Here is a 14,163-nt window from a genome sequence, read left to right as displayed (position 1 = left end):
CACGAAAGTCCCGTGTAAGTTTTTTCAATGACGCGTTTTGCATGTAGTGGTGATTTACTTCCTGCCACAGAGCACCCCCTGAAATCCAGCAGGACCCAATGAACACATACTTCCTGCACATGGTCTGACGTGGCTTGGTGCCCCTTTCCATCTTGTGGCTTCTCCACCTGGAGCACGTGGCTCCGGAGCTCACAGGGACAGGGCATGAGAACGGGCCAGCACCTCCACTCCTCACGGCCCCCACCCGAAGGACGTGCATCACTTCCGCCTCAGCCCGCTGGCCAGCACTGGCCACAAGCTGGGCTCCCACTGGCGGAAGCTGGGAAGCACATGGCGCTTTGTAAAGCATTAACCTGCCCGGCACGTCCAGTTCATCAAAAACGGCCATGTCTCAGACTCAGCAAGTTGTGCCCATTAAATCCGTGCAGCTTTCTGTATGTCAGTCATACCTCAGTAAGTGGTTTAAAAAAAATAGCGAAGCCTTTAGGATTTTCGGTGTAGGCAGTTGTACCATGGACCAATAATGAGGTCAGCAAAATGCTCCATCCCGGTGCCACAGAAAAACTGTCAATGTCGTGACAAGCAGACAGACAAAACCAGAGCAAAACCATTGTTTTTACCAGTTCAAGTATGAAGGCAGAAGAAGTTTGATTTTTGTGTATTTGGATCTTAACACCAGCCAACATGAGTATGAGATAACAAAGCCAGGAAGATTCGTTTGAGAAACTGTCCTTCCGCCATTTAAGACGTCACTGCAGAATCTGCCTGGGGCCAGCTGCTGTGTCTCGGGGAGCAGGTGTTTAGGTAGTTTGCTCCCAACTCCCCTGGCATCTCGTTAGCATGCCCCGTGACCGGCCCCCACAGACGTTTTGACGGCAAACATGACCGCATGGAGGGAGATGTTTTCTTTTTTTTTTTTTTTTTGAGGGAGATGTTTTCAGTAAACAAGAGAGATTGACTTTGAAATTCCAGCTTGCTGAACATGTTCACTTATTAATGACACTCACTGGAAAGCTGGGCTGGACGTTGAGTGCGGGCAGAAGTTTCTAGCCTGCTAGCGCCAGTGGACACGGGGCCCTAACGGGCACCGCCCACCGCCACCGTCTGTGGGGGGCGCCTGTCCAGCGTGGAGCACTGGTTCTTAGGCTCTTCGGAACGACGAGGGCAGGCCGGGAGCGGCGTGGTGGGAACGGGGCAGTCCGTGTGAGGCTGGGAGGCCCGGAGGGGCTGGGATATCCGGGCTTACACAGAGGTATTGACAATTCTTAGAGCCAAAGGGGTGCTGGTATGTCTGGGTGACGGTCTGATTGCAGTTTGTAGAATGTTCCATCTCCCAGAATTTTGCATCGTGGGGTTCCAGCCTCTTCCAGACCCAGGCTGGGGGTACGGAGGGACACTGTCATTTACCATTTCTACGCCACCGAGAAGTCAATTGCCTCTTCTCCACCCGATCGTTTGCACAACCATGAGACGCGTACCTCGTGGGTGAAGCGTAGAGAGCTACCGTGGGTAGAAGCCCACACAGGACACCTGCCGGGAAGAGTGTGCTGCCCTCGCTTTGGGATTCTAGCCTGGAGGTCAACGTCGATAATTCTTCAAGGTTCATCATTTGGCCCTCAGGAAGCATGTGTGCGCACCCACGAGCCAATATAAGTAAATAAAGTGACCTTTGTTTTTCCACAAGGGACTGGCACAATTGGATAGATTTCGTGTTTAAACACAATCAGGAAATGCTCAGTTAAAAACTGCACCGATATCATGCAAATCTGCTCATGATCTAGGCACATGTAGGGTGTGGGCCACCGCAGGGGGCATCCCATATTTATATTCCTATCACCTGCCGTTACTGTCTCAAGCATAGCAGAGTGGCTGGGAGCATGGACCCTGGGGCCCGATGTCGTGACTTCAAGGTCCAGTTCCACTGCCTACCTGCTCTGTGACCTTGGCAACTGAACTCGGCCTCCGTTTCCCCATCATGAGGGAAGTCGTAGCAGTTCCTCCCTGGTGAGGACGGAGCGAGTCCATACACGGCAAGCTCTCAGGACAGTGACGGGCACGAGCTTTACCTATACTGTGTTATAACGTGTGCACTGTTTGAAGATCCCCAGTGATATATATAAAAATCAGTGGTTGAATTCTTCACTTATTATAATTTCTACTTAATCAGAAAGAAAAGGTCCTGTGGCAACACCATGAGACCAATAAAAGTAGAAATCAGAACATCCCCAAAGTAATGACCTAAAAGTAATAATAGCCATCCCAGTTGCTTATAGAAGATCACTTTTTAATTTTTATTAGGGCAGCCAAAACCAGTCCCTCGGTTTTCTAAGCTGTTCCGCCAGAGCCCAGAAATTTGAATTTAGAACCAACTTCCGTTCTTGATTACAGTCTTAAGACTGTTTTATAACGGAACACTGCGTCTTCCAGAAAGATCCCTACTCTTGGCTTTCTCAACAGTTAGCTCTTTTGTGCCCTATCTCTGCCCCGTGTTTTCTTGCAAATGGAAAATGCGCGTGTTGGGACGGTCACCTGCATAACGCCGGCAGGTGTGGGAAGGTGGGATGATGTGTTCCCTGAAATGGTTTGACTCCTCTACTCGTCTCGCCTTGCACATAGCTGCCAGTGAACGCTAAGTGCTCAGAGCTCTTGCTTTAACGAGAGACCAGTGTTCGGTGGGTCCAGGGGTGCTAGGAAGGGCAGGGGTCAGGGATCATGGAGGGATGGGAGCCGGCGGGGCTCCAAAGGAGGGTGGGGGAGGGACTACAGTGCAAGGAGGAGTAGAGTCCAGCCTTGGGGGCAAAATGCTGAATTCTGGTGGCTTCATGTCCACGGTGCAGAAATGCAGCTTTCCGGAACGTGCCTCTGTCATGGGTGCTGGATTTTACCTCCGGCCCCGCCAGAATGTGTGACGCATGACGATGCTCTTCCGTGTTTAAGTCAGTGCATTCGGCCTGCTGGGCCTGGGGGAAAGTTCCTCACCCAGCAGTGACTGACAGGACTCGGAACGGTCGCGGTCCTCCGTCCGGGGACCGCAGGGGAGCTGGTGTCCCTCCCCTTCTCTTCTCCCAGCAGCATGCGCTCTGCTAATGGCCGGGGAGTGGGGGAGCGGGCCGCCTCCACCCAGCACCCTGCCCCTCATCAGTGCCTCATTAGCGACCAGCGCAGGAAAGATCAGAACTGTGTACTCAGGGCTCCACTCCCTGACTCTGCGGCGTGTGCACGTTCGAAGTTCTCCAGTGCTTGGAGGCCAGCACCGCCCCGGGGAAAATCTGCCGCAGACAGACTCCACCATCGGCTTGCTGTGAGGACTCGGTCGTGGAGGCTGAGACAGTTGACGCGCACCTGCTCATCCCAGCGGAGCCCAGTCCCCGGGAGAGAGATTTACGTGAATGGAGATGTGCCTGCATCCCAGGCGGTGTCCAGGGAGTCCGCCATGACAGCAGGGACAGAAGTGTCCTCCTGGGACCTCGCTAGAAGCCCACACATAGGCAGCGGGATTCGGCTCGTAAGTCGAAGACACTGATCGCTTCTCGGCCTTTTGGCTAAGATCAAGTGTAGTCGAAGACACTGAAGGAGCGGCTGTTTTGTGCCGAACCGATCCTTTGGTCTCGAAAACGGAACACAGCCGTCCTTGGCTTGGCCCGTCAACGAGCCCCCTTTGCTTTCTCTGTCTAGCAAAAATGGAAACTACAGGCGGCCAGCCGTCGTGAGGGACCGGGACCGGGTGTGAACACGGCTCTCACCAGGAAGGCCCACCTGCTCGGGACACGTAGAATCCAGGGTCGAGGAGGGGACCGAAGTCCACACTGTGGCAGGAAGAATGGGCAGGTCTAGGGCACTGACCCACTCTGGGTTTAAACAAACGGTGGTTACTATGGGACGGCCAGCTCGGAGCTCCATGTTACAAAGCAGGTGCGGAGGGACATGGGGGTTCCGTGACCTCAGAGCACCCCGTGTCCAGTGGGAGAAGGGCAGGCTGGGCGAATTTTATGGAGTCAATGGCCAGTATCTTGTTTTCCTCCTGTTGTGTCCACAACCGTTCTCCTTGTTTCCGAGAGCCAGCCCGGCCTTGGGCTCTAGCACTGCACTGAAATCCTGTGTGACTCTGAGCACGTTGCTTGACCCCTCTGTGTCTGCTTATTCAGCTGGAAGTCAGAGGGGATTATAGCGAAGTCTCCCTGGCGGGCTTCCAGGGCAGGGTTAACAGGTGTGTTCAAACCCCGTCCTGAGAATGATGTCTGGTGCACAGCCGCCACAACTGCCTTTAATAAGGGCGTCTAGCTGTCACATACTGCGTTCTGGTGCTGCTAATGAAACCCACAGGGGCCCAGCTGCTTATGCAGAAGTATAAGTATTAGTGGAATCTCAAAAAAAAAATTTTTTTTGAAACAATTATCTGAAACAATTTAAATTTTTAGTGAAAAGTTTCTTTTTCTGTGCTTACTTCTTCCAGGGCAAAGACCATCTGTCTCAAAAAAAGATTCAGTAATTACTAGAACTTTCTTTAAAGTGTAGAGGAAAGAGATGCTCATAATTTGCGCGCATCAGAAATACCCACGAACCCTGCCTTGGTGCTGCCGGTGGCTTGAGGATGATTCACGGTCATAATAAATAAGTTAGCTCCAGTTGAATCCCTGCGGAATGTTATCGGAGTTTATATGAACGTGGCACTGGCTTTGACATCCCAGGATGCTCACAAATTTAAGAGAAGATTGAGTACATTTATTACCTAGTCACTGGGAAATATTAGAGACTCTAGAAGAAAATAGGTTACCTAAGATTTCTCAATGGAAAATTCTAGAATGCTCTAGTGTAAACAGTCCTTCTTGAGTGGAGGGGCTTTGTATCCTGGGCGATATTCTGGAACTTTGCTCTGGTGAGAGTCAATGCCATGGGAAACCTGGTCAGTTGTCCTCCTGGGACAGGGAGCTTGACTCTGGCCAAAAGGGCTCATTCATTCATTCACCCCTGCCTCCGCCCGCCAGGCTCCTGGTTTAAGCCCTGTTTGTCCCCCTCACCTGGTCTCACCTGATCCTCCAACAACCTGCGTGAGGTCTGTTGGGTGTAGGTATTTACTAAAGCTTTGGGAAACATAGGTTACTTTCTTGGGACTTGTTTATAGCCAGGCTGTGCTTGAGAACCAGACTTGTTTGGTATCGATGTGCAGAGATTGCTAAAGTTTAAGGCCAAGGAGAGTTTTTAAAGTTTCAATTTCATTCAAATCAAGGAAGCGTCACACACACACCGTGGGTGGTTTTCCGGCACTCACTGGGCACCTGTGTGCCAACTGCCAGCCGTGGCATTCCCGTCGCCCCCTTGCTTGCCCCCGCCCGCTCTACCCTCGGCTCCTTGCCTCTCCTCTCGCCTGGCCCCCCCACCTGCTCCCCTCTCCCTCTCCTGGGCGTGTGTGGCGAGTGTGTGGCACCAGCTCCCCCATCACTGTGCCCCACATGTCCCCAGGCATCTCACCACTGCACACAGGCGGGTTCCTGGTTCTCCTCCAAAGGCTCACTGCCGAGGCAGGTGTCACTGTGTGCGGGACTCGGGGTGGAGACAGGCACAGGGAAAGAAAGTCACTCAAGAGCCAATGGCCGTGTCCTCTCCTTCCTCTCTCCCCCTGGGGACCCTCCCATGTCTGTCATTTAGACCTTGTGATGAGAGAGCCCTACGTCCAGCAGCCTCCTCCTGCCCTTGGTGCTGCATTTCTAACACACATCCCACACCCAGCCACCTGAAAGAGATGCAGGATCTGATTCTGGAAACCTGTTTCCTCCCGGATCAGAAACCCAGAGTGCCCCAGGCCTCCCTAGCCACAGAACAGATTCTTCTCTAAGTGGCCAACATCTCACACCTGACCAGCCATCCATTTCCCAAGTGGCGCATCCCTAAGGAAAACCCGACCCTGTGATTTGCCCCCCACGGGAGAGGGCCAGACGCTGCAGGGTGGTGGCTGAGGAGCTATCACGACTGCCTCTGCAGTGAGAAGCGTTGTGTCCCCCACACATGTGCGGAAGGACCGAGCACCCCACCCGCCACCTACGGATGTGTCCTCCTCTGGACGAAGGATCTCAGCGGACGTTAAGTTCAGATGAGGTCATGCTGGGTTAGGCCGGGCCCTAATGCGGTGGTCAGTGTCCTGGTAAGAGGAGGGAAGTTTGGAAACAGACCCACAGGCGGAAAGTCACACGAGCATGAAGGCGGAGATTGGGGTAATGCACCTGCGAGGCCGGGGTGCCTCACGAGGGAGGCACAATTCTCCTCCAAAAGCCCCAGAAATAGGAAACGTGATCCTGTGCTTCTGGCTTCCAGAGCTCTGAGAAAATAAATTTCTGTCGACTTAAGCCCCCTGGCCTGGCCTGCTGTTCCAGGAGCCCCAGGAACGAATGTACGTCCTGTCCCTGCCCCCTCTCTCTCTGTCCTCCCAGGAACACCAGGACACACACTCCCCAACTTGTCCTTCGAGTCCACCCCCGAGCACCTCCTCCAGGCCGTCTTCCCCGCCTGTCTAGCCCCCAGACCACAGAAAGTGCACCCACGTGCACTCGCCCAGCACACTCCCTGCTGAGCCCAGAGCAGGAGACACCAGAGGACACTTGGCCGTCGTGGACACGTCGTGGTTGTCACGGCTGGCGTGGAGCTGCTCTGGCATCTGGTGGGCTGGGGCCAGGGACGCTGCTGAGCAACCAGCAGCACATGGTTCAGCCCCCACAGCCAAGAACCGTCCATCCCCAGATGTCGGAAGGCTCGCATCCTTCTGCCCCTCCCCCTTCTGCCCTCCCAGCCCCTCGGCACTCCCCCTCCCTGCCTTGGCTAGTGCTGGGCAGACTCCCTGGCAGGCAGTGGTGGGGGTCTCCCACTGTAAACGGACCGTCCCACACATGGGCTCACGAGGCCCAGGGCTTCCCTGACTCAGCCGGCGTTGGGGGCTTCCCTGAGGGTTACTGTTGGCTTCCGTCGTCATCCATTTCACCACAGGGACACTCATAGCCCTGCTTGCTGTTCAAATATCACCAGCACAGCCACACGCACACACACACATGCACACAGGAGTCACTACACACCCATGAGCATCTGTGTGCACACTCGTGCACATACAAACACACAGTGCTCATGCAAAAGTCTGTCCTTGGTGTGGACCAGGTATGTCCTTGGGCGTGCACACACATGTGCACACACACACTCAGATACCCACGTGTGCTCACAGGTGTGCATGCATGTTAACACACACATGCACGCACACTCTCAGATACCCATGTGTGTGCGCACGTGTGCAAAGGCACTCATGCATGCTAACACACACGTGTATGCACACACTCAGATACCCACGTGTGCACACACCCGTGCAAGGCATGGATGCATGCCAGCATGCAGATGTGCACACGCACACTCAGATACCCACATGTGCTCACACACGTGCACAGGCATGCATGCCAACATGCACATGCATGTGCACACACGTTCTCAGACCCGTGGTAAGTGCTGCAGGATCATATCAGCGCGTTCTGCCCTCAGCTTCTGTTCGATGCCTCAGTGGACAGGATCCAGCTCAAGTCCTTCCCTGCTGGCCCGCAGCTCCATGTAACTATCTGGATTTGGAAACATTTCTTTGAAGCGGCCTCATCTGTTACAGGGTCTTATCTGTGCTCTAGAATTGTGTAATTGATCGGCTTTGCACATCGGGCCTTAAAGAGAGGCAAAATCATGGCTGCCTTTCCAGGCAGAGCTCCTTTCACAGATCCCCAGAGGGCACCTTCTCACCTTCCCCACATCCGGCACCTCCTTTGCTCCTAGTTTCTCCCGCAGACAGCCATGGTAGGGAGCGAGGCTGACCCAATGCAGCACACGTTAGAAACCCATGTTGGAGGGGTTAGGGACTATGAGAGCTCTAAGACTAACAATTACATGTTCAAAGTCTTTGAAAACGAGTAGCTGCTCTGTAATTCAGCCCTGGAAATGAGAGGAAGAACCCCCAAACTTCTCATGAGGAGTCTGGAGAGAATAGAAGCCTATAATTCACGGGCAAGTGAAATATAGAAATGCCACGAAAGTAAGTTTGCAAGGAAATATAAAGTAGTAAAAGAAAAAAAAATCTGAAAGTAAAAGAAAAATCTAATCAAGGGAGAAACATAGAATGAATGTATTTATCTCCACCTGTTAAAATAGACATTATTGAAAAAGCTGGGGAATGAGCCCCATAAATGCCAAATACTGGACTTGCCTGAAGATACTCTGTGACAGGATAAACCAAGTTATACTGGCCACACAAAAGACAGAAACTGCGTGTGTGTGTTTTCAAGAGGCCAGAATGAAGCCAGCTTTGCCAAAGGGCAAGATGGTCTGTGATAGTTCCAAAAACAGAAAGTTCCATTTATTGTGTCCACCCCATGCCTGGCACTGTGCCAAGCATCTTCCGTGTATTAACATGTTAAGTCACTATAAAACTCCAGGGTCATATCACACTATTGTTAGGTTTATTTTACAGATGAGGACATTGAGATTCAGAGAGGTTAAGTTACTCACCCAAGGTCACACAGCCAGGAAGTGTTGGAGCAGGGATTTGAAGCAAGGTCTGCTGAATTCTGCATTCTCATCCCAACACACACACACACACACACACACACACACACACACACACACACACACAGAGGCTCCATGCCCCAAATTCGCCAAGTGTCTGTTCCATTGTTCTCTGAATATAGCCAACTGTTTCAGCTTCTGCTCCGGGACCCCTTCTGTTGTCACCATGGCCCGGTAAGCACCTGCCACCCATATGTGAAGCCTCAGCTCAAGTATCATGAAACACAGACGTCTTTCTCGATGCGCAGACAACCAGGGCTGCCGCCCCAACCCCCCAACCCCACGGTGGAACCCATCCTCCCCTCTGAGCTGGGTGAGGACCAGAATCGTTTCCACCGTAGAAAGCCCTGCTGCCAGCCATTCTCAAAAGGGCTGATTTTACCTCTGGGGGGACATTTGGCAGTGTCTGGAGACAATGCAGTTGTCATAACTCCGGGAGGACCAGTGCCTCTAGTGGGTGAAGGCCAGCAATGCGGCTTAACGTCCTACGGTTCACAGGACCATCCCCAGCAGAGAAGGACCTGGCTCATGATGCCGACCGGACTGAGGCTGGGAAGCCCTGATGTCCGCCTTCTGTCTCAGCGACCCGTGCCGTGATGGGCTCAAAGCCCCCACAGGCAGGGGCCACTATCACTTTGTCTTTCAAACCTTGCACCCTACTGACTGACTGAATGAATGAATGAAACTCAGTGTGCACACTGGGTTCATAGAAACCACATAAGACCAGGGGGTTGAACTGAGGACCTGAGTTTGGAGTTGCTTCTAGCTGTGTAGCAAAGTGTAGAAGTGTGTGGCTGTATGAATTTTTCATGTTGGATTATGGTGATTGGCCCCAAAAAGCTATGGGGGGGTGGGGAGAAGAAGAAGACAAGCCGAAGTACCAGCTAATGGTTTTGTTTAACAAACACAGCCCTAGAGAACCGTATTCTCATTAGCCCTGTTCTGTGTCAGTGTTATGGTGAGATTTTTTCAGGTCGTTAGGGAAAAATCATCCGGTTGTTCATGACCACATGTTTACTGTCGGGGGCTCAGGAGAGGGAGGGTGTGTACTCATCTAAAGTCTTGGTGACCCCACAAAGCTCCCATGGTGGGTTGAGCGAAGTGTTACATCCAGGTCGTTTCTCATTAAATGCAAGTAGAGGTATTTTAGGAGAAACAAGAGTTATTCCAGGAAACCCTACAGAAGCGACTTTTTGGTTATTAGTTAAATGGAAACAGACAAGGAAGAAATATGAATGTCATGACAATGAGAAAAACAGTTCTCAATTAATTGTAACAATTTACAGTTTTCAAAGTGCTTCTAACTTCAGTGTCTTATGGCATTCGTAATGATGCTGGGCAGCGAACACGGTCCCCGCTTTATAGAGGAAAATACAGAGGGTCAGAGCCCTTGGGCCAAAGGTTACCCCACAGTCCATGTTACAGGAGACGGCCGTGGAGGGCAGAACGGGAACCAGCTCAACGTCGGAATGGCCTTGAATGTCAGGGGCCCCGGGCAGATGGAGCGTCCCCTTCTTGGTGCACTGGGCATCTCCGAGCACCTCCGCAGAGGCAGCTCGGCCACCCTGGAGGGACTGACCCATGTGAGTGCTGCTCGCCAAGCTCAGGGTTTCCCTGGGTGATAACTTAAGCAGCCAGTCAGAAGAGGACAGGCACTGTATGAGAAGAGATCTGTTAACTAGAAACTGAAATGCCAGAGACTACAGAGGAGGGGAAAGGTCTTTGTGGGCAGCTGAGGGCGCGAAGGCCCAGAGATCTCCAGCGGGCTTACAGCGGGCTCTGTCTCCTGGTCGCTGAATGGACCGAGTGCTGGGGCTTTATGAAGTTCGTAATATTTCCTGAGAAGAAAGGGCAACAAAGAGTGCTCTTTTCATTCGGGGTTTTCTGTTGTGTTTTGTAACAGTTGGGACTTTCATAAAAAACAGGCAAAGTGTGTGTTCATGCCAAAAACGACGGACTATTCCAAGATTATCATAAGCTTGTATTTGTCTGGCTGTTTTCAGTTCAGAATTATCAAGCCATACCACGAACTTCCGGTGTTCTAGACAAAGATGATAGAGGTGGCTCGAATTTGCATTTTATACAAAAGAATATAGCCTTATATTTGCTTCCGCTTGGTGCAGAGATCGCTGCTGGCGTCCTTGAAAAGACGCATGTGCTTGTATTTAACGAAATGGCTCCAGACTTCGATCTCAACCCATCAGGATGATAATTGTAAATGTATGAGCTTTTCATGGCCCCTTTTTATCAAGTGCTACTACACCACATAAGCAAAGCAGGAAGCTCTAAAAGTAAAACTGGGAGCCAGATCTGGGAGAGGCATGGGGAAGCTTCTGGAAGGCAATAAATGTCCATCTCCTGCCTCTTCTCTTACGTCTTCCTTTGTCCCTTTAGCGGCTCCTTTGATGTGAACCGAGCAGCAGATTAGACGAGGTGGCAACGAGGTGGCATTAATGGGCCTCCATGGGCAGATGGACAAGTTCAGCCGGAAAGATGTCCAGAGGGGGCAGGACGCAGCTGTACCTCTGGACCCTCAGCTCCTTCCCTGGGCGTGGGTCTCCGTTTCCAGTGTCGAAAAGACAGATGTTGAACCACATGTCCTGAATTTAAGAACATAACACCGTCCTCCATCCCTAGTTTCAGTGCTGTTTTGCCCGTGAGGGGCAAGGCCGGCATGGCTGTTTTCCCACCAGCACTGGCCGTGGGGTTCCGGAGACGGCTGCGACGGGAGGGACCTTGCCCGCCTGTCATCACACAGCAGGTGGCCGCCGCCCTGGAAGCCTGTCCCAAGGAGCACCGGCCCGGCTGCTGGTGGTGAGGCCTGGCTCCGGTTCGGGCCCACAGGGGTGCCGTCACCGAAACACCACGTGCTGGGAGTGCAGGGGGGCCGCGGGGAGACTTGTCCGTGCAGGTCTAGAAGCAGGAGACGGCTGGAGATCGTGCGCGCGTGCGCGCTGCTGGAGAATACCCAGCCAGGTCTTTCTGGGGTCTTTCTGGGGTCTTTCTGGGGTAGCCCGTCCGTCCCAGCTGCAAGAGGCGCGCTTGAGGCGCTCGGGAAGACACGCAGGTCTCGCAGGAGGCGCCGGGGAAGTCAGCACGAGGAAGCGCACCGAGAGGCGACAGGCGTGCCTGGGGATCTGGAGGCCTCGGGTGGGATGGCAAGGCCGGGTAGTGGGAGCCCAAAACCCTCGCTGGTCGCCTTCGGCGGGCTCTCTCCCTCAGTTGCCAGATAAACCTCATTCCCACAGCTTTCTGGAAAGGAGAGCCTGGCCGAAGACACGGTCTCATCAGTAGTGCTTTCACGTTGCCTCTCCTCATGATCTAGAGCCTTCTGTGTCCATTCCAAGATGGGTTGGACACTCTTGTCCACTGCCAACGCACATGTCCCATCTTTCGGGCAAGAAACACCTGCTCCCGGTGAGGGGGACAGGCCTAGCCCCCACTTCCCGGGATTGTATAAGGAGCGTCGGACCCTCACCTGTACTCCCTCTTGGGACTCTGGGACAGCCTCGCTTCTCCCCGAAAATGGCTCCCCCGCCCGTCTGCTCACGAAGTGGCTCCCACGTGACATGAATTACAAGAAATTCACCCATTGTTCCTGGGCTTGAATTTTAAGAGATTGGAAGTGTGCGTGTGAACATGGGAATGTGCACATCTAACTGAATTTCTGTCTCAGCATCCTGTGGGGGAGGGAAGACCACGGGAGCCCCACTGTGCCCCAGGGACACCCCGCTGTCTCTGCGGGTGGCAGATGCTCCCCTGGGGCAGCTGGCCCTCTGTCCTAAGCCGCAGGGACCTGGGGTGGGGGGGTGGGGGGTGTCGTGCGGAGCGGGTGCTTCCCAGGCCCAGGAATGAGGTGTCGGAGGAAGCCGGGCTGCACCCCTCCCTCACGCCAGCCCAGCGCCCCTGCTCTGCTCGGTGCCATCTAGGGGGCTTCTAACCCGGTTTTTCTCTCCCTCTCCTGCAGGGGCGGATCTGTAGAAAGGCCGGCAAATCAAAAAAGTCCTTCAGCCGCAAGGAAGCCGAAGCTACCTTCAAGAGTTTGGTGAAGACGCATGAAAAGTACGGCTGGGTGACCCCGCCCGTGTCCGACGGCTGACGAGCCCGACGTGCGGGAGACGCTCCAGCCACCTGTCCACACACACGAGTTCCCAACATCTCCTCCTCAACGCCGAGCATCCTCACCCTTTTCTACTCCAGCCGGAACTGAATCCCGAATGCCAAGGAGACGTTTAAGTTATTGATGAACAGATGTGTTTACAGGGAGAACGAGGGAGCAGCACTGTTCGGGATTAGGTTCGACTGTAAATGAGCGGCCATCTCGATGTCACTTTAGAACCGATGCTGAGATGGTGACATTCCCCAGCACGCCTGCCCCCCCACCCTGCCCACCCCTCACACTGCCCTTGGCTTCTTCCCAGACAGCAGCTCCAAAGAGCAGGCAGGAGCCCCAGTGCCCGCTGCTCGACCCACTTACTGTACACGGCACGTTCCCATGTACCAGGAACGCCCCACCTCGCTGTGCTCTGTGTCTCTGTTTCTCTCCCTGGCAGGTCGACCTAACCTGGAGACGTGTCTCTCTGTGGCCCCACGTGACGACATGTAGACCTCATTCGTGCTATGACCTTTGGCTCCTGAAAACACAAATTTCATATCGCCAGGTTCTCGTGATTTAAAACAGTGACTGCCCCGTTGGTGAAAATGGGGTCCCCGTGCGACACCGCGGTGAGCGGCTATGCACCGGCGAGGCTGGGCCCGGGGACGGAAGGCAGGGCTGCTGCGGCCGCCGTGGGCTCCCTGGGGCTCCGCAGAGGGACAGCCCCCTCAGTACTCCGAAACGCTCCTACGACACTGCATTTGTGTTTCCGTCTCCTCCCGGGGGGTCAACCCACCGCCACAAGCGAGAGACACTTCCCCGTTCCCTGAATCATCGGACTCATGTTACTCTCCGTGCTAGTGACAGGGAATGCCAGAACTGCCAAAGGACACCGAGTGATGGTCCGAGGGCTTGCATGACCGGGTCTGTCCCCTCACCCTCCTGTCACCTGTGTCCCCGGGGGCTGGGCTGTGTGATGCGTGAACACCCTCGCTGTCATAGCAACTCCCCGTTATTCCATCGCCCACATGTTCATTTTTCTCTTCTGTTAAGTTACTTAGAACTTTCTAAGAAACTCCATGAAGTGAGGAAACACGATTTATAACAATACATGGGAAGAGGTTAAAATGTTCATCCCAGGTGGAAAACCTTATTGGACACATTTTAAATAAAATCATGCATATCTGACACCTGCCTCGGGAATCCAATCACTGGGGGCTAGCCTTCCCTTTAAAGCATTTCATCTGTCTTTAAAACTCAATATTCCAAATACCACGACGACATTCTCCAGCAAGGTACAAAAAGTGAGCCTTAGGAACCCACACTCTCGGCAAAAACCCAGTGCGTTAACGTGGTCCCGGAAGCAACCAGGGAGGCCACCCGAAGCTAACGGGACGCGTGGAGGGTTGATTTGGCCAAATTCGGGTTTTGCCAATGCCATTTCCCCACCGGGAGGGAGAAGACATCTTTGTCGGTCCCATACAATGCTT

General features: G+C 53.4%; 1 protein-coding gene across 1 annotated transcript in view; it reads left to right on the top strand.

Moving 5' to 3' along the window:
- The window catches only part of UBE2QL1 (ubiquitin conjugating enzyme E2 QL1), a gene marked incomplete at its 5' end in the record, with an annotated part of 36,474 nt that extends 22,612 nt beyond the window's left edge, over positions 1–13,862 (top strand). Inside the window, one exon of the mRNA XM_080804935.1 lies at positions 12,545–13,862. Coding sequence (XP_080661061.1) covers positions 12,545–12,676 — 132 coding nt within the window. The 3' untranslated portion in view covers positions 12,677–13,862. The remainder of the gene's footprint in view (positions 1–12,544) is intronic.
- Positions 13,863–14,163: the final 301 nt, after the last annotated feature.

This window comes from Martes martes, assembly GCF_963455335.1.
Source record: "Martes martes genome assembly, chromosome: 5".
Taxonomy (NCBI): domain Eukaryota; kingdom Metazoa; phylum Chordata; class Mammalia; order Carnivora; family Mustelidae; genus Martes; species Martes martes.
This window is presented reverse-complemented; position numbering and strand designations above follow the sequence as displayed.